The 21,550-nt window shown below is 46.3% G+C and overlaps 1 protein-coding gene across 3 annotated transcripts in view; it reads left to right on the top strand.

The window, feature by feature from the left end:
- The window catches only part of CCDC148 (coiled-coil domain containing 148), a 214,909-nt gene that overhangs the window by 21,713 nt on the left and 171,646 nt on the right, over window positions 1-21,550 (top strand). For all 3 annotated transcript variants that reach the window (XM_075317245.1, XM_075317247.1, XM_075317246.1), the window contains exons 2-3: window positions 7,999-8,055; window positions 11,980-12,101. In XM_075317245.1, coding sequence (XP_075173360.1) covers window positions 8,001-8,055; window positions 11,980-12,101 — 177 coding nt within the window. In that variant the 5' untranslated portion in view covers window positions 7,999-8,000. The remainder of the gene's footprint in view (window positions 1-7,998; window positions 8,056-11,979; window positions 12,102-21,550) is intronic.

The raw sequence follows: 21,550 nt of genomic DNA, 5'->3' as shown, positions 1-21,550 counted from the left end.
AAGACCGAAGCTAGCAGCAAAGTACAGGAACGGCAGGCAGAGGAGTGGTCGGGCAAACAAGCTAAGGGTCAAGACCGAAGCTAGCAGTAAAGTACAGGAACGGGAGGCAGAAGAGTGGTCGGGCAAACAAGCTAAGGGTCAAAACCGGAACTAGCAGCGAAGTACAGGAACGGGAGGCAGAAGAGTGGTCGGGCAAACAAGCTAAGGTTCAAGACCGAAGCTAGCAGCAAAGTACAGGAACGGCAGGCAGAAGAGTGGTCGGGCAAACAAGCTAAGGGTCAAGACCGAAGCTAGCAGCAAAGTACAGGAACGGCAGGCAGAAGAGTGGTCGGGCAAACAAGCTAAGGGTCAAGACCGAAGCTAGCAGCGAAGTACAGGAACGGCAGGCAGAAGAGTGGTCGGGCAAACAAGCTAAGGGTCAAAACCAAAGCTAGCAGCGAAGTACAGGAACGGCAGGCAGAAGAGTGGTCAGGTAGTCAAGCTAAGGTCAATATACGGGAATACAAACAAACAGCAGGGAACTAGAGTCTAGCAGGGAATTACAGAACTATATCTGGCACGTGCCAGCAGAAGTGAGAAAGCATAAGAGGGGTGTGGTGCCTTCTCATTGGCCCCAGCTGAAAGGTAGCCACTCCAGCCGGAAGGCACACACCACCACAGTCATCCAGTGGTACTGCAGGTCCTAGTGAAACCCAGCCTATGAGATGAGCGGAGCCTGCGCCCAGCAGAGCCACTGACTGCTCCCTCGTCCCCAGCGCCGCCCACACTGGTGACGCGGCGGCGTCTGGTGATTTGAAGCAGAAGGCGACTCCGGTGCAGACGTGACACATATATATTTATCTCAGTACAGGAACATTATTTTTAAACACATCCAGTTGTGGAAATTGTTATTATTCCAAGATCTAATGATTTAAATTACTTTTATTCATGGGGAAAAACCTTTTAATTCTAACCAGATCACCAAATTTTCCAGTAAGTGTATAATTTCCCTACAGCGCCACCACAGTGGAAGTCAAGTATTACACTCACTGCCCATTCACATCACTGGCTTGTCTGTGTAATGCTGGACAGGATGGTTCCTCCACAAAAAGAGACGTTCTTTGTAACCAGTGCTCGTCCTGAGAGTAATGACCTAATAGCATAAATGGGATTTCTATACCAGACCCCCCCCCTGTACAATGTAGTATATTACATGTGGTCATTTAAAGGGATTGTCTGAAATAAAAAACATTTTTTACTAAAAATAAGAGCTTAAAGGGATTAACGCCTTCCAGCACTCCTGCAGATCCAGCACAGGCCGCTCTGAAGGGCTGTGTTAGCTCCGAAAGCAATGTCTTCCCCATTCAGAAGCCACCTGACCACTGCAGCCGATCACAATTGTAGTCGCCTGTTTCGGAGCCAGCACAGACCTCCATTGTGGCCAGCTCTGGATCTGCAGGGGCGCCGTAAGGGGATTATACCTCTGTTTATTTTTGCTCTGCTTCTGCTTTCTAAGCCCCAACCACTTTTTAGAAACACACATGATCAGTATATAAGGGCAAAAAGTCACATGTATAGATTTTAGGTTTATGCTTACCACTGTTTTTCTACCCATGGATCATCAGCTGCTCGAAAACTGCAAGTCCCAGGAACAGAGGCAGCAGCTTTCAGAGCATGCTGGGACTTGTAGTTTCACAATATCTGGAAGTCCACATTCTACAGAGAATAAAAGCAGCAGACTGGACGTCCACCGCAGTCACTCCACTCATTACTGCTGCCTGTTCATACATGTAGTGGCACCAGGAGCTCAGTTGTGATGGTTTGTGGACCATAAATACCTAGAATTAATTTAAGCACCGACAGGTCAGAGGTCTTCACAAGCAGCTGGAGCGCCCCCTGGCTGTATCCTGAGAAACTGGACCATCTGCTCTGAGTCCAGTACATGGACCTCAGCTTTTAAACTTATATTGTGCGACACTAGTTACGATTACTGGCCATGTGAGCATGGTAGTGCCCGTTCATCACTAGTTACTAGTACTGAGCACCTGAGCATGGTAGTGCTCGCTCATCACTAGTTACGAGTACCGAGCACCGGAGCATGGCAGTGTCCGCTCATCACTTGTTATGGGTACCGAGCACCTTAGTATGGTAGTACCCGCTCATCACTAGTTAAGAGTACTGAGCACCTGATCATGGTAGTGCCTGCCCCTCTGTATAATATCCTCTCCACACACACTGCTCCTCTTCATAATATCCCCACACACACACACACTGCTCCTCTGTATAATATCCCAAACCACACACTGCCCCTCTATATACTATCCCCCCACACACACTGCCCCTCTATATACTATCCCCCCACACACACTGCCCCTCTGTATACTATCCCCCCACACACACTGCCCCTCTGTATACTATCCCCTACACACACTGCCCCTCTGTATATTACCACCCCAAACATACTGCCCCTCTGTATACTATCCCCTACACACACTGCCCCTCTGTCTGTATACTATCCCCCCAAACATACTGCTCCTCTGTATACTACCCCCCCAAACATACTGCCCCTCTGTATATTACCCCCCCAAACATACTGCCCCTCTGTATACTACCCCCCCAAACATATTGCCCCTCTGTATGCTACCCCACACACATACTGCCCCTCTGAATAATATCACACACACACACACTGCCCTGTTTACATTCTGGTAGATATGTCCCCATCCTGGTTTTTGTCCCCTTCCAGGTATATATGGTATGGCCTCCTCCTGGTATATATATATATATATATATATATATATATATATATATCCCCTTCCTGGGCTCCTCCTGTTATACACTGGAGATCAAAATTAGAGAACAACACACAATTTCCTAAATGTTAAGGTCATTGTGTAGTCCTATGTTATTATATCCTAACATGAGTAAACAGCCATAGCAAGAAAAGTTGGTCATTCCTAATCTGTGATTTTGATAATATTGAATCTTTACAACACAACAAACTCTTTCATGTTCCCCCAAAAAGGCTGGTCGCCCTTGAAAGACAAATGCAAGAGAGGCCAGGATAATGCAGAGAATCTCCATGGGTAATAGTTTCAACACTGCAGCTGGAATTGTTCGGCAGTTCAGCACTGGGTAAGGATCTGTCTCGTCATACAGTGTCACGACGTTTAAGAACATTTTGACTGAAAGCCCACTCTGCAGTGACCAAACCTCTCATTAGAAGAAAGAATCAAAAGGCTAGACTCACCTTTGGTGAGGAGCATGTTGTGTGGACAGAGGAGAAGTGTCCACAGTTCATTTTAGTGATGAAAGCAAGTTTAATTTATTTGGGTCTGATGGGAAACATTATGTTCGGCAACAAACAGGGAAAAAACTGAACACAAAGTGTGTTAAGAAGTCAGTGAAAGGCGGTGGAGGACGTGTCATGGTTTGGGGAATGTTTTATGCAGCAGGAGTTGGAACTATCATACAGCTACATGGCAGAGTGAATACAAGTGTGGATCACAACCTTCTTCACAACACGTGGTTCCTTACTTGCGTTCATCGATCAGTCAGCCAGCAATTTTCATGCAGGACATTGCACCTGTCACACAGCAAAACGGGAAAAGCAGTTTCTTGAAACAGAAATATTTATAACATTGAAATGACCGCTCAGAGTCCTGATCTAAACCCAATAGAAAACCTCTGGAAAATCCGTAGTGACAAAGTTATGGCCAGGAAACCCCCAAGAGTCAAAGAACTGTGGAAGAGACTGGAAGAAGAGTGGACCAAAATCCCACCAGAGCAGTGTGAGATACTAGTGATGTTCTGTGACCGCAGATGTGCTGAAGTCATTCACAGCAAAGGCCTGTACATGTCCTACTGATTGTGACTGTTGTTACCTTCAGAAAATGTACTGATAACCTTTCTCTGTACTACAGTCATTGCTGTTCTCTAACTGTGATCAGCCCGTTTTGGGCAAAATAAAGTTTTTATGTTGGATATTTTGTAAAACACTGTTCTAGTTGCATGGTGCACCACTTACAAAAAACCTTCAAGTGTTCATCAATGTAGATTACATTATTTCTGAAGTAATGAAGTGATAATACATTGTTCTCTAATTTTGATCTCCACTGTATTTGCCTCAAGAAGGAAAAAAAAAAACAAAAACATTTTACTCACCGCGCCCGGTTCCAACATCGCGCGGCATCCTCTCTGCGCCGCGATGCATTTCAGCTGGATGTGTGCTCTCTGTTGCTCATCCAGTTAAAGCAAGGCACATACTGGGGTGAGCCCCACCACCCCAGCGATCGTCCCGCTTCTGTCTTCAGCTCACGGAGCACTTACTGGCTTTCCCTGCTGGCTGCCGTGTCCTCGCCACCTCCGTGGTTTTGCCTTGCTTGCCTGCAGCAGTGTGATGAGGTCACAGAGTGATAACCTCTTAATGCTGCTGCACGCAGGGCTGTGGGATGACTTGCCAGCGCCCTGTTCTGCCTCACTGACCCTTCTGCCTCCAGCACATGGCTAGTTTGCATGCAATACCCGTGAAGCACTTCGCCTGCAACTTAGTAATGCGTTGTAGCTGAAGCGACACCGCTGGGCCCCTCTGCTGTGACCGGTGCCTGCTGAAGAGGGGGTCCCGGGGCTTAATAAAGCTAAGTAATTACCTGGATGGACCCTCTCTTCAGCGGGCTCCATACACGAGTCATGGTTGACATGCCCTGATGGTGGCCCTGGCTGTATGGTGATAGTGGATGGTTTGGAGCGATTGCAAAATGTCAGTAGTGCCTCAGCATTGTAAAAGGGAGAGGGGAAAAGACAGTGGCTGATGTAGAGGGAGAGTGAAGAATTTGTAAAAGGGTATAGGTGAGAGAAAGCAGCAGCTAAAACATATGAAGTGATATGAGCAATAAATAATGCAGTACAACTGAAGAAGAAGCTTCCCCGTCCCCTGCCCTGTCCACATGCCAGCATACATTGCTCTTAGGCCTCTTTCACACGTACTTGCCTCCGGAAGCGGCAGCAGCGGGGAGTCTGCAGGACCGGAGACCGAAGATCACCACTACGGACAGCAACGCCAGGGACAGGTGAGTCAAAAGTGCCCGTTCTCCGTGTGTTATCACGGATAACACACGGAGAACACTCGTAGGCCATACACACAGCTCACCAAGGGCAATACACGTCTTTGACACGTCCATGAAACATGCGTGATTTTCACGGGCGTGTGAAAGAGGCCTTAGAAATATATGGCACACGTGCTCTCCCTAAGGCCTCTTTTACACGTCCGGTCGGCAACAAGTGACAGCAGCGGCAGAGACAGCAGGGCTGGAGAAGGTGAGTAATGTGTTTTTTTTCTCGCAGACACATGTCTTCTCTGGTGCGTGTCACACAGAACACATCCGTGTGGTCCGTGTGCATTACGTGTGACACGTTTTCGTTCTGTGTGACACCAGTGATGCCGGAGAAAAAAAACAGACATGTCGGTGTGTGCAACACACGGATACACGCAAGTACGGAACATACACACGTTCCATGCAAAAATACGTACGTGTATCCAAATCCATTAGAATACCTTGGTCTACGTGTGTACGTGTCTCCGGTATGTGAGAAAACTGCCAAACACGTACCGGAGGCAAGTACCGGAGGCAAGTACCGGAGGCAAGTACCGGAGGCAAGTACCGGAGGCACGTACCGGAGGCACGTACCGGAGGCACGTACCGGAGGCACGTACGTGTGAAAGAGGCCTAAGCAAAATCTGAATATTGTGGAGGTGTCTGCTGGGATGGAGGACCCAATTTGCTTTAAAGCAATTAGCAAGAGACCACAGCAGACATTGCAAGATACACAAACAGCCAAACTGGGCAGAAAAACACCATAAACAACATAAAACAACAAATGAAAGAAAAAGGAGTAGTATATAAATAGCAAACTTGTAATCTGGTGAAATTAAGGGAGGTGTTCACACTTGACGGATGTGACGCCTGCAGAGCAGTGAATCTTACCTTCTGGTCACTCCTGGGACATTTCTGGTATATTTCTGCTGTACACTTATAATCTACATTTATGGCGCTACGGGCACAGAAATTTCTGCTACAAAATCTTCAGCAATTCACCTCCATGTGCAAATTAATAATAATTAATAATAATTTTATTCATTTATATAGCGCTATTAATTCCACAGCGCTTTACATACATTGGCATGTGATTTATGAAAACACGTGCGCACAGTGTGGATCTGTGCAGTTTTTTATGCGCTTGTTTTCCCCATAGACCTCAATAGGGAACCTGAAAAAAAAATGTGCATGTAATATTAAAATTATGTCTTTGAGCGCGGAAAGGGATAAAAGAAACGCATTAAGGCTAAGACCCCACTTTGCGTTCATCTACTTGCAGTTCTAAATGCACGTTTTGGGGTTAATTGATTTGACCAAAGTTGCCTTTTTCTGAACTTTAGCGCTGAAAACGCATGCGTATTTACCGCGTTTTAGATGCGTTTTCAGCGCTTTTTACCTGCTTTTTCACCTGCGTTTTGAACATCAAGACACTGCTAAATAAAGTTTAAATAGTCAAACACAATGAAAAAAAGAGGAAAAAAAGGATCAAATCTATATTAATGGGAAAAATAATGAAAATAGATATATTTAATAAAATTATAGCGGTAATATACATTTTATCACTAAAATAGCAATAAATGCATATGTATCTTAATTTTAATTGTCGGATTATGTGTGTGTAAAGGGACATATCAAATCATTATTTTGATGTCCAAAACGCATATTTTCTGAACTGAAAAAGCAGGTAAAACGCAGGAATTTGAAGGAATCTTGGTTTTTGCCATTTCTCAGACTTCAATGTTAGCAAAACGCACCCAAAATGGCAAAAACAACTGACATGCTGCTTCTTTGAACGCTTGTTTTTTGCCACAAATTCTGCAAATTAAACGCAGCGTTTAGAAACGCAAAGTGCGCAGAAGAAATCCCCATTTTCCATAGACTTTGCTTTGGAAAGTCAAAACGCATGCCTTTTGGCATGAAAAAGGTACTTCTCAAAACGGACCTAAAAAGCAGCTGAAAAGCAGGTGGAAACGCAAAGTGCGGTCTTACCCTAAAAAGAAAATTTCACCAAAAACACATCAAAAAGGGAAGGGAATCTGTGAGCAGGTTTTTCCTATTTAATCCGAGAGCAGCATGATGTTGGATCAGAGGGCCTGATTCCAGGAAGGTATCACTTATTAGGCTGTGTGCTGTAGCTTCAATGCAATCAGAGTTTTACTACCGTTTATCACTAGAGGACTAGGTCTCAGGTGCCAGGCAGTCCAGCTAATCTGTGTAACCCCGCCCACACCACTGATTAGCAGCTTACAATGTACAGTGTACACAGGAAGCCTCCAATCAGTGATGTGGGCGGGGTTATATCCGACTCAGCATTTTGACCTCTCATAAATTTACAGCAAAGAAAACAGGGATTGTATCCAAAGTGCAGTGAGCAGTCCAGTAAGTGACATCGCTGGAATCAGGCTGTCTGCTCCTCCATCATGTTGCTTTCAGATTACATAGCAAAAACCTGCTGACAGATTCCCTTTAAAAAAAAAAAAAAATCTATAATGGAGCAAATTGTGGTTAAACATGCAAAAAAGTGCTTCAATTGATACACAGCATTTGCACATGTGTGAGCGTGGCCTTAGTGTGAATTCCCACAATGCAGATTTTGTTGCACAGATGTTGGTGATGGATATCTGTCCTTATTTGAATAGTGTTGTCTCAGAATAATGGAATATTTGCAGAACTTTTCAAAATGTGAGCATAGCCCTAAACTGCAAAGGGCGAGATAAATTCCACACAAAGGGGCTCATTCATCAAAGCTTGCATGCCAGAAAACCGCCGGAAAACGCTTAGAAAGGTTTTCTGCAACTCGGAGTTGTGCAAAAATGTTGCGATTTTTGGTGTGACCTGAGATGTGTGGGGCGACGTCTTGTAGTAAGGTATCACTCCCTGGATGTGCGCTTTATTAATCTCCCCTTTCCATTCTCTTACACAGGCATGACTGCAAGAGACGTGCGATCATTTGTAACCACGAGCAGGAGCAGAGACAATGGTATAGTAACTTCTTCCACGTTTTCGTGGCTGTAACATTGACACGAATGTCCTGTCTGACACTGATCACACTGAGGACTCCTCACCATAGGCCCACATTCACACATCCAGTTTTCTCTTTCGCGTCATGTGCCTTTTTGAAACAATCACTTTGACCCATAGAGATTAATAGTATAATTTGCACAGCTTTTATTTTTACAGAATGTTTTTATTTTTTTTTTCAACAAACTTCTTGCATTTCTTGTTTTCATCCTTTTTTTTTACAAATTATCCTCTACTATTTAAAGCCACAGGAATCCATGAAAAATTGATGAATAATTGAAATACATACATTTTACTTCTGATGCATTGCTAGGCGTCAGTGGGGAAAAAAAAAAGTTCAGACTACCTTCAGTTTTTATAGGGAATCTGTCACCAGATTTTGCTACCTGATCGGAGAGCAGCATAATATAAGAAAAGAGACCCTGATTCCAGCGACGTGTCACTTAGGCTAGGTTCACATTTCTGTTGTTTTGCTTCCGTCAGGTCCGTCTTGCGACGCAACAACGGATCCGTCGTTTTTGAGATGTCAACTGACGCAACGTTCACAGGAATCCTGTGAAAATACTGATCCGCCGCGTCTGTTACAGCCGTTGTCCATCCGTTTTTTTGACAGATCCGTCGTGATCCTTTTGTGTTTGGGACAGCCCAATGGGCGTGCCCAACATGCTGGGTATGCTCAGTAGAGTATGACAGAATCCAGTGCTGGATTCCATCGTGTGACGGATTACGAGGGAATCCAGCATCATAGACAAACATTATAGCTTTTGACAGATGGCGACAGACACCTGCGAAGTGCGTTTTTTTGCCGCTCCAAAAAACGTTACATTCAGGGTTGCTCCCGCCTGACGGTCATTGACTAAATGACTGATCCGCCACCCGGTGGACGCAACACAAGGCCATCAGTCACAATCCGTCACTAATAGAAGTCTATGGGGAAAAAAACGGAGTCCTGCAAAATATTTTGCAGGATACCGTAATACCTCAAGTTGACGGATTGCGACGGAAGCAAAACAACAGAAGTGTGAACTTAGCCTTAGTTTACTGAGTTCAGGAGTTGACTCAGAGTTTTTAGATGTAGCAGAGCTTCGACAGCTAACCCGCCCACAGCACTTCTGTATAAATTGCCTATTGACAGTATGTTGCTAATCAGTGCTGGGGGTAGGGTTGGACCAGGAGGCACTTGGGCAACTAGTCCAGAAGTGATATTCTCCTGCTGATAAAACACTGATTGCATTGAAACAACAGAACACAGCTTAATAAGTGACACATACTTGAAATCATTGTGTCAGCCCCTACCGTAGTGTTCCCCAACTCCAGTCCTCAAGGGCCACCAACAGTGCATGTTTTCAGGATTACCTTAGTATTGCAGAGGTGATAATTTATTTCACCTCCACAGATGATGATTCCAACATCTGTGCAATGCTAAGGAAATCCTGAAAACATGCACTGTCAGTGGCCCTTGAGGACTGGAGTTGGGGAACCCTGCCCTACCGCATACTGCCCTCAGATTACATAGCAAAAACCTGCTCACTGATTTCTTTTAAAAACAGAGAACACAAAAATGTATGGAGCCCCAAAATGAAAATGAAAACAAAAAAAATGATTTTTGCACCTGTATAAAAATGGAAGTGGATGTGTGAATATAGCAGTATCAGATGGGTGATCAACGACCCCCAGGGCCAGAAGACCACGGCTCCGCGCACTGTGTAGTGGCCGTTCTCAGGTACTGCAGCTCAGATCACATTCACTTCAATTGTGCTGATTGCCTGCCTGCAGTTAGGCAGTGTGGAGGTGGCTGTCAATCAGCATGATAGTGACGCCCCACCGGTGGAGCAGAGAGGAAGAAAAGCCACTGTTCTGTTGACAAAACATCTGTGGAAGCCGCAGAATCACCGGCAGAAACTGTGTGACCGCTCTCCACCGACGCCGGGCGTAACAGGCAGGGAGTTAGGAACGGCCTGCCTGTCACTGTGTAACCCCATGAGAAAAGGATAAAATAGTCACCTTAGAGTACGTTCACACCTGGCTTTTTAGGCAATAGAAAAAAAAAAAAAAAAATGGCTGCATTTTACAGTAATAGTAAAGAATGACATTCCATGCAGCTTATTTTTTTCCTTGCGGATTTGACGCATCTAAGCAATTTTTTTGTAATGTTTCAATTGCAAATAGAAAAGCCTGAAAACGCACTTAAAAGTGGAACAAAAAGCACACATTTTATGCTACAGAAAAAAAACCCGCCAGGTGTGAACATACCCTGACATATGAGGAGCGCGTAGGCCTGTCACATAGAGGACAGTTAGAGCTGTTGCTATTTCTGCATTTGCGGATTTTTGGCATTGTGGTCCTGAATGCCATCGATCGCTTGCTGCAGCTTATTGAGGAGCTCGTCCCTCGGGCTCCTAAGAAGATTGAAATTTGCAACAGGTCTATAAAAATCCCATCAGTTTGTTCCTTCTGTCTTTGAACACAATCCGCCTTCCCCAGCCCACTTTCTTCAAATGGAGACTTAAAAGGCCGTTGCTCCTTGCAGGCGAGGTTCGGATTGAAGCCTTCTAATGATCTCGGCCGCCTTGCAACCCCAGTTGTGTAAACTTCCTCACACTACAAGCAAATCATTAGTTCTTACAGTCAATATGTGCAGAGAAAACCTCCAGGCCCAGGTCTACACTGCAGCGAACACACATTTAAAGGGACACACAAGCCTGTGAAACAAAGAAATAACTATACAGCATATGATATAACTATAATATTACACTATAACCACTCCTTGGTAGTCCGTGACCGCCCGACCAGAGCCCTGCGAACTGCTTCCCACCTGCCAGCATCACTGATACCTCTTAAAGGGAACCTGTCATCAGATTTGGGGCCTATAAGCTGTGGCCACCACCAGTGGGCTCTTATATACAGCATTCTAACATGTTGTATATAAGAGCCCAGATTGCTGTATAGAAAGTAAAAATCACTTTATAATACTCACCTAAACGGTTGCTGCGGTAGATTTGGGTCAATTGGGCGTCTCCATTCTCCGGTGCCGGTGGCTCCTCTTTCGGCCATCATTGTCGTCCTTCTTCTGAAGCCGTGGTGCATGAAGCGTTCTACATCATCCACACTAGTCGGCATTGAGGTCCTGAGCAGGGCAGATCAAAGTATTGTAGTGCGCCAGCGCGGGACCGGCGAGTGTGTGTGACATAGGATGCGTCATGCACACAGGCTTCAGAAGGAGGATGAAGGTGGCCTAAAGAAGAGGCGCCAGCACCAGAGGACGAAGACACACATATGACCCAACTCTACCGCATGACCGTTTAGGTGAGTATTATAAAGTGATTTTTACGTTATACACAGCGGCCTGGGCTCTTATATACAGCATGTTAGAATGTTGTATATAGGAGCTCACTGGTGATGGCCGCAGCTTATAGGCCCCAAATCTGCTGAGAGGTTCCCTTTAAAATTAGAAGGCCCAACGCTAGATCATGCTGAACCTTCTAGTCACAAGAGGGGCCTGCGATGCCAGAGTAGCTATGAACTACCGACATGACCACTGGAGAGGGTCCTACAAGTCTTTAGGTTCAACCCTAGTCAGGACAAAATTTACCAAAGATCTGTCCTCTCCCCTAGCATGTCTGTTTTTGGAAACACTTCTGGTCTCCTATATGAGTTATTGGGGGAGCCCATTGATTAGACCCCAGTGAGGTGCACACTTGACTGTGTTCCACCCACAGTGCTCCCAACTGTAGTCCTGCAGATAGAGTGAATGTGGACTATCTGGTCATCAGTGGGTCTCCATCAGTTGGTCTCCCACCTTTCCATTGGGTAGGTGATAAATGCTTCAGGCTGGAACACTGCTTCAATGTAATTCCTATTTGTTCTCTCCTTTTTGGACCAGGAGATTTGGTGGTTCGCATGAAGAATGGTTTTGGCAGCACAAAATACAAACCTGTTGACTACCAACAACTGCTTGCTTTAACCGAAGCCAAGAAATTGGCGTCCTCCAGCATCCAATTAAAGGTACGAGCTTCTCCGATCTGTAAAAACATCATTTTGATGGATAGCATTCATCCCCATGTTATGTTATGGAGCCGTGCACATGTTTGATATTTTTTTTTCCCTCGAATCGAGTCGGTAATCGCCCCATGCACGATTTGCCTCTGTAAATCGGAAAGTGATGACTAATGACTGCTGTCCAATTTTCATGGACTGATAGAATGGAGAAGATGGAGAATTTTATTTATTTATTTTTTTTAAATCTTCTCCATACCTGAGAAAATCGAATTACACTTATCAAACTGTGATCCCAGTGTGAAATGCATAATTGGACCGATTTTTCCAGATGAGAGAAACCCATTCGTATGACCCCGGCCTTCTAGTGCATCTTCCATTCGCTCCAGCCCACGTCTGTTACTTATTGCTCATCAAGAATTTCATGCTCTTGAATTCAGTAAAAGATCTCACCCTGATTGACCGCTATGTCTGTATTCACACTTAAGGGGGCTTTACACGCAGCAATATTGCTAGCGATGTCGCTAGTGAAAGCACCCGACCCCGTCGGTTGTGCGTCAGGGGCAAATCGCTGACCGTGGCGCACAACATCGTTAGGACCCTTCACACATACTTACCTGCCTAGCGACGTCGCTGTGGCCGGCGAACCGCCTCCTTTCTAAGGAGGCGATTTGTGCAGCATCACAGCAACGTCACACGGCAGGCGGCCAATAGAAGCGGAGGGGCGAAAAGCAGCCAAAAGAAAGTGACGGCCACCTCGTTGCCGGAGGACACAGGTACGGTGTTGTTCGTCGTTCCAGGGTGTCACACGTAGTGATGTGTGCTGCCTCAGGAACGACCAACAACCTGCATCCAGCACCATCAACGATATTTGGGATTAGAACGACGTGTCAACGATCAACGATAAGGTGAGTATTTTTGATCATTAGCGGTCGTTCGGACGTCTCACACGCAACAACGTCGCTAACTAGAACGGATGTGCGTCACGAATTCCGTGACCCCCCAACGACGTCTCGTTAGCGATGTCGTTGTGTGTAACGGGGCCTTTACACTTCAAAAACTATCCATTGCAAAACCAACAGGATCGGTCTATATCAAAATCCATAGATCGAAAATGTTATAGGGTATTCCTATCACTGAAAGCGTTGTCCGACAGCAAATACATTTTTTTATTTAGCCATGGATTGATTCAAAATAGTAAAAGTAGCTATTCTCACCTTCTATCACCCACGTGGATGCAGCACAGGCCATACTGGAGGTGTCTTCTGGAAGCGTTGTCTGCCCCATTCAGAAGTCACAGCAGGTGACCAGAAGATCACATGAGTCGAGAAGAATCCGATAACGCGCTATTCTAGTCACCTGGCCAGTGATTGACTGCAGCGGTGCTGAGACGTGGAATGAGGCGGACACCTCCAGAGCGGCCTGCCTTGTTTCCCCATGGGACAATGGAAGGTGAGTTTGCCTCTGTTTATAATTATTTTTAATCAATCCTTGGCTAAAATAAAATTATTAACTGCAGGACAACAACACTAAAGGCCGCTTTACACGCAACGACATCGCTAATGAGATGTCGTTGGGGGTCACAGAATTTGTGACGCACATCCGGCCTCGTTAGTGACGTCGTTGCGTGTGAAACACACGAACAACCATTAACGATCAAAATTACTCAACTAATCGTTGATCGTTGACGCGTCGTTCTAATCCCAAATATTGTTGCTGCTGCAGAACGCAGGTTGTTCGTCGTTCCCGAAACAGTACACATCACTACGTGTGACACCCCAGGAACAAGGAACATCACCTTACCTGCGGCCGCCAGCAATGAGGAAGGAAGGAGGTGGGTGGGATGTTACAGCCGCTCATCTCCGCCCCTCCGCTTCTATTGGGCGGCCGCTTAGTGACGCCGCTGTGATGCCGCATGAACCTGCCACCTTAGAAAGGAGGCGGTTCGCCGGCCACAGCGACGTCGCTAGGCAGGTAAATATGTGTGACGGGTGTAAGCGATGTTGTGCGCCACGGGCAACGATTTGCCCGTCACGCACAACCGACGGGGGCAGGTGCTTTCACCAGCTAGCGATGTCGCTTCGCGTAAAGCCCCCTTTAGGCTATGTGCCCACTTGGTGGTTTTTTTTCATTTTTTCATGCAATTTTCCCTGCTTTTTTTATCAGTAAAAGCAAAGAAAAAGCATCCCAGCAAAGTCTATGAGAATCGTGACTTGCTGTGCACACGCTGCTTCTGTTTTCTTTGCAGATTTTGTTGCTGAAAAAAGAAGCAGCACATCAATTGTTTCTGCGTTTATTTCCTGCTTTTCTACTATCCCCTGTAATACTTTATCACTACAGAGGATTATATCACAGCACTTCGCCTCACACACCGTGCATACAGCATGGTCTGTGAGGCTCTCCGTAACCCGGGGTTGTCATGGTGATGACCTTTTGTTACTATGGCAGTGATCGGGTCCCTGTGATCGCATTACAGGAACCCGTTCGCCAGGGAGAGGTAAGCGATTCCTCTCCCTGCCTCCTGAATGCTGTGATCGCGCTGATCGCAGCATTTAGGGGGTTAAACAGCCGGCAACGGCGCCGGCACCGCTCAGGGCAGTGAGAGCCGGGTCCCGGCTGTAACATCAGCCGGAGACCTGGCGGCGATCGCGGGGGTACAGCGCCTGAACCCCCACGATCGCCATGACTAAAAAAAAACACAAAAAGAAGCAGGAAAAACGCAAGTGAAAAAATGGGCAAACGCAATAAAAAAAATACACATTTTTTTTTCTGCTTCGTTTTTTTCTGCCAAAAAAGTGCCGAAAAGAAGCGCGTAAAAAAGCAAGGTGGGCACATAACCTAAAAGATAGCACATTTTCAGAAAATAGGTGATCAGTTGTGGATCATTGTTGGGACACCCCACAATACGGAGGACGGGATTGTGAAATCGGAATGGAGCCGAGGCCTTGCCGGTGAACCGTTGCTCTGTTCAATCTCTACGGGTCTGCCAGGAATAGCCGAGCGCAGGATTATTGGGGGTCCCAGCACTGGGTACCCTTCAGATAAGTGATATAAAGATGCCGGGTCACATTTGAATGTGACCATGTTTAATTTATTCTTACCAGAAAGGTCCCGCCATAAGTAAATGGAGCACGTGGTCCTATCCAAAGCCCCCTGCAGAATAAGGTGCCGTGGGTGCAGTCACATTTGGACATTCTTGCAGATCGGACACACTTTACTTTTCGTGTCCGTTTATATAATCTGATGAAATCCTGAAATCTCAGGCCGGCCCGGTGTCCTCATCACAGTGTCCTTCATCACAGGTCATCCCTCACCAGTAACACCAGTCACATCCTCCGCATGTCCATGTGTCAATGTCGCGCAGTCCTCCGAGCTTTCAGCCCTGGGCTCCCTGCGCAGTTTTATCATTTCATCCACTTTAGCACAGCTCAGTGCTCTCACCTCCTGCTTTGCAGAAATGGGAATATTTACCCATTACTCCATCTAATCCTCAGGCAGTGATTATACCATATGCTCATAAGACGAGCCGCTACAATGTAAATCCAATCATTAGAAGGAGGAGGTCACACGGCAGGTTTATTTCTGCCAAAACGGACCTAGATAATAAGGATCCTCATTGTTATCATCTGTCTTCTATCATTCACTATAAATAATTGGGGGATTATTATTTTCGTCCTCTGCGCACTTTACACCTTGGTACTTCACAAATTAACCATTGATACATCATATAATGGAAGTGTCAGTGAATATATATAGGGCAAGCAAATGACCAAACACTGCAAGCTCCAATGTTACCAGCACCCCAAAAATTCAAAGCGTCTCCCTCCTCCACATAAGTGCATTTCATTATATGAATGTGGTGACAATTTCTTTCTAATGCCTTATATCAATGACTAAGAAATCTACGCCTTAACACTAGAAGCCCCAGGAATTTCGAACTCCATAGGGTTCCAATGGTAGAAATGTTAAATGACCTCTCTCTGGGATTTCTAGTGTTAAAGTAGGGATCAGCAACCTACAACTGTCCAGCTATTGTGAAACTACAACTCCCAGCATGTTATGACAGCCTCTTGGCCACCTAGAGCTGCTGAGTGACGGGATAGCTTGCAGAGTGAGCACGGAGAGCCTTCTGCACTTTGGGGTACAGTACAGACCAAAAGTTTGGACACACCGTCTCATCTCTAGAACAACTGTTAAGAGGAGACTTTGTGCAGCAGGCCTTCATGGTAAAATAGCTGCTAGGAAACCTCTGCTAAGGACAGGCAACAAGCAGAAGAGACTTGTTTTGGCTAAAGAACACAAGGAATGGACATTAGACCAGTGGAAATCTGTGCTTTGGTCTGATGAGTCCAAATTTCAGATCTTTGGATCCAACCACCGTGTCTTTGTAGAAAAGGTGAACGGATGGACTCTACATGGCTGGTTCCCACCGTGAAGCATGGAGGAGGAGGTGTGATGGTGTGGGGCTGCTTTGCTGGTGACACTGTTGGGGATTTATTCAAAATTGAAGGCATACAGAACCAGCATGGCTACCACAGCATCTTGCAGCGGCATGCTATTCCATCCGGTTTGCGTTTAGTTGGACCATCATTTATTTTTCAACAGGACAATGACCCCAAACACACCTCCAGGCTGTGTAAGGGCTATTTGACTAAGAAGGAGAGTGATGGGGTGCTACGCCAGATGACCTGGCCTCCACAGTCACCAGACCTGAACCCAATCGAGATGGTTTGCGGTGATCTGGACCGCAGAGTGAAGGCAAAAGGGCCAACAAGTGCTAAGCATCTCTGGGAACTCCTTCATGACTGTTGGAAAACCATTTCCGGTGACTACCTCTTGAAGCTCATCAAGAGAATGCCAAGAGTGTGCAAAGCAGTAATCAAAGCAAAAGGTGGCTACTTTGAAAAACCCAGAATATAAGACATATTTTCAGTTGTTTCACACTTTTTTAAGCATTTCATTCCACATGTGTTATCTCATAGTTTTGATGCCTTCAATGTGAATCTACAATTTTTTGAGTCATGAAAATAAAGAAAACTCTTTGAATGAGAAGGTGTGTCCAAACTTTTGGTCTGCACTGTATCTAATTAACAATGTCCTCCCTTTGTTCAGCATTTTTAGAAACTTTGTAGACTCTAAAATGTGAAAGCTGTTTTCCTCTTTAAAGAGAATCTGTCAGCAGGTTTTTGCTATCTCATCATAAGTGCAGCATAATGTAGGCAAATAGATCCTGAATCCAACAATGCATCACTTAGATTACTGCGTGCAGCCGTTGTGACACAATCAAACTTTTTAGATTATCCATGTAGCAGAGCTGAAAGAGCCGGCCCCGCCCATACTAGGCTCTCAATAGAGATTGACACCCCACTGCCAATGTACAATCAGAAGAGAGGGTGTGCTAGACTGCATGACATTGTAGTCCAGCAATGATACTGTCCTCCTGCTTAAACAAACATAGCAAAGAAACAACAGACCTTGACAAGACAGGCATCCCTGAAATCTCCGCGTTAAACCTTACAGCATGCTGTCTTGAGCTTATACAGCAAAAACCTGCTGACAGATTCCCTTTAAGTGAAATGTGGGTTGTGCCCAAATCAGGCATTACTCAAATTTACCCATCCACCTCTAGTCCCTGAAGCTTAAGGGTTGTTGGATGGACAGTCATTTGTTTATTGCCTTTTGATCCTTCTCCACCAAAATTGTTTTGCTTGTTACATGTATGATGTAGGGACAGTGATCCTGATTCCAGCAATGTGTTACTTAGTTTACTGGGTGCAGCAGATGTGATAGAATTACAGTTTCTTCTGCTGCAGATGTAGCAGAGCACAGAATGCTGAGCTGTTATAGCCCACCCACAGCACTGATTGGCAAATTTCTGTGTACAGAAATTACAGAGAGCATTAATCAGTGTTGGGGTCGTGTTTGGACTGGAAGGCACGAGACACCTAATTCTGCAGTCATAATCTCCTTATGATAAAACACTGATTTTATTGAAAAAAAACAAAACACAGCGTAGTAAGTATTATATCTCTGGAATCAGGCTCACATCCCCTACATCATTGTGCCCTCAGATTATATAACTAAAACCTGCTGACAGATTCACTTTAATTACTGTATTGACTTTCTGGGAAATCTTTTGGAAAAATGTTTGAGTTCCCCATTGACTTCCATAATACCTGAGTACTCGCATCGTGCCCATCTGAGCATTAACTGCTCGTTATGATTACCGAGCACCCGAGCATGGTAGTGCTCACTCATCACTAGATACGAGTACCGAGCACCTGAGCATGGTAGTGCTCACTCATCACTAGTTACGAGTACTGAGCACCCGAGCATGGTAGTGCCCGCTCATCACTAGTTACGAGTACTGAGCACCCGAGCATGGTAGTGCTCGCTCATCACTAGTTACGAGTACTGAGCACCTGAGCATGGTAGTGCTCGCTCATCACTAGTTACGAGTACTGAGCACCTGAGCATGGTAGTGCCCGCTCATTACTAGTTACGAGTACTGAGCACCTGAGCATGGTAGTGCCCGCTCATTACTAGTTACGAGTACTGACCACCCGAGCATGGTAGTGCTCACTCATCACTAGTAACGAGTACCGAGTACCTGAGCATGGTTGTGCCCGCTCATCACTAGTTACGAGTACTGACCACCCGAGCATGGTAGTGCTCGCTCATCACTAGTTACGAGTACTGAGCACCTGAGCATGGTAGTGCCCGCTCATCACTAGTTACGAGTACTGACCACCCGAGCATGGTAGTGCCCGCTCATCACTAGTTACGAGTACTGAGCACCCGAGCATGGTAGTGCCCGCTCATCACTAGTTACGAGTACTGGGCACCTGAGCAAGGTAGTGCCCGCTCATCACTAGTTATGAGTACTGGGCACCTGAGCAAGGTAGTGCCCGCTCATCACTAGTTACAAGTACTGAGCACCCGAGCATGGTAGTGCTCGCTCATCACTAGTTACGAGTACTGAGCATGGTAGTGCTCGCTCATCACTAGTTACGAGTACTGGGCACCCGAGCATGGTAGTGCTCGCTCATCACTAGTTACAAGTACTGAGCACCCGAGCATGGTAGTGCCCGCTCATCACTAGTTACAAGTACTGAGCACCCGAGCATGGTAGTGCTCGCTCATCACTAGTTACAAGTACTGAGCACCTGAGCATGGTAGTGCCCGCTCATCACTAGTTACAAGTACTGAGCACCCGAGCATGGTAGTGCTCGCTCTTCACTAGTTACGAGTACTGAGCATGGTAGTGCTCGCTCATCACTAGTTACGAGTACTGGGCACCCGAGCATGGTAGTGCTCGCTCATCACTAGTTACAAGTACTGAGCACCCGAGCATGGTAGTGCCCGCTCATCACTAGTTACAAGTACTGAGCACCCGAGCATTGTAGTGCTCGCTCATCACTAGTTACAAGTACTGAGCACCTGAGCATGGTAGTGCCCGCTCATCACTAGTTACAAGTACTGAGCACCCGAGCATGGTAGTGCTCGCTCATCACTAGTTACGAGTACTGAGCATGGTAGTGCTCGCTCATCACTAGTTACGAGTACTGGGCACCCGAGCATGGTAGTGCTCGCTCATCACTAGTTACAAGTACTGAGCACCCGAGCATGGTAGTGCCCGCTCATCACTAGTTACAAGTACTGAGCACCCGAGCATTGTAGTGCTCGCTCATCACTAGTTACAAGTACTGAGCACCTGAGCATGGTAGTGCCCGCTCATCACTAGTTACAAGTACTGAGCACCCGAGCATGGTAGTGCTCGCTCATCACTAGTTACGAGTACTGAGCATGGTAGTGCTCGCTCATCACTAGTTACGAGTACTGGGCACCCGAGCATGGTAGTGCTCGCTCATCACTAGTTACAAGTACTGAGCACCCGAGCATGGTAGTGCCCGCTCATCACTAGTTACAAGTACTGAGCACCCGAGCATGGTAGTGCTCGCTCATCACTAGTTACAAGTACTGAGCACCTGAGCATGGTAGTGCCCGCTCATCACTAGTTACAAGTACTGAGCACCCGAGCATGGTAGTGCTCGCTCTTCACTAGTTACGAGTACTGAGCATGGTAGTGCTCGCTCATCACTAGTTACGAGTACTGGGCACCCGAGCATGGTAGTGCTCGCTCATCACTAGTTACAAGTACTGAGCACCCGAGCATGGTAGTGCCCGCTCATCACTAGTTACAAGTACTGAGCACCCGAGCATTGTAGTGCTCGCTCATCACTAGTTACAAGTACTGAGCACCTGAGCATGGTAGTGCCCGCTCATCACTAGTTACAAGTACTGAGCACCCGAGCATGGTAGTGCTCGCTCATCACTAGTTACGAGTACTGAGCATGGTAGTGCTCGCTCATCACTAGTTACGAGTACTGGGCACCCGAGCATGGTAGTGCTCGCTCATCACTAGTTACAAGTACTGAGCACCCGAGCATGGTAGTGCCCGCTCATCACTAGTTACAAGTACTGAGCACCCGAGCATGGTAGTGCTCGCTCATCACTAGTTACCAGTACCGAGCACCCGAGCATGGTAGTGCTCTCTCATCACTAGTTACGAGTACTGAGCACCCGAGCATGGTAGTGCCCGCTCATCACTAGTTATGAATACCGAGCACCCGAGCATGGTAGTCCCCGCTCATCACTAGTTACGAGTACTGAGCACCCGAGCATGGTAGTGCCCGCTCATCACTAGTTACGAGTACTGAGCACCCGAGCACGGTAGTGCTCGCTCATCACTAGTTGCAAGTACCAAGCACCCGAGCATGGTAGTGCTCACTCATCACTAGTTACCAGCAGGTAACACGTGGTTGGTGCAGGACCACTCTTGCTTCTGTACTAGTTACCAGTACTGAGCACCCGAGCATGGTAGTGCTCACTCATCACTAGTAATAATGAACAAATGAGGATATCAAATAACATCAACACTGATAGCAAAGATAAAGACATAATAGAAAAAGACATTAATCTTGTGCAAATATAGAAGCATAGAACATAGTGATCACCACAAACATTGTATAGATAGCGATGTTGGGGGTCGTGAGGACTGGAGTTTGGGATCCACTGATCTACACCTTCGGCCTGGGACAGCTCATAGAGTCCCACGGCTTTCAGTATCACCTCTATGCTGATGATAAGCAGATCTACGTCTCTGGACTTGACACCACCTTCTTAGGCCGGTTTCACACATCCGGCTTTTTGCCGTTTTACCGGATCCGGCGCTCTCCCGTACAGATAATACAGTACAATGACAGCGCTGTAACTTCCGGGTCACATGCGCCGGTCACATGACAGCATGTGACCGGCGCTTGTTGCTCTGTCATTGTACTGTATTAACTGTACGGGAGAGCGCCGGATCCGGCAAAACGGCAAAAAGCCGGATGTGTGAAACCGGCCTTACTAACCAGAATCCCACAATGTCTGTCTGCTATTTCATCCCTTTTCTC

Source organism: Anomaloglossus baeobatrachus, chromosome 7 (assembly GCF_048569485.1).
Source record: "Anomaloglossus baeobatrachus isolate aAnoBae1 chromosome 7, aAnoBae1.hap1, whole genome shotgun sequence".
NCBI classification, from domain to species: Eukaryota; Metazoa; Chordata; class Amphibia; order Anura; family Aromobatidae; genus Anomaloglossus; species Anomaloglossus baeobatrachus.
The sequence above is the reverse complement of the archived record's forward strand: the minus strand, read 5'-3'. Positions and strand labels throughout refer to the sequence as shown.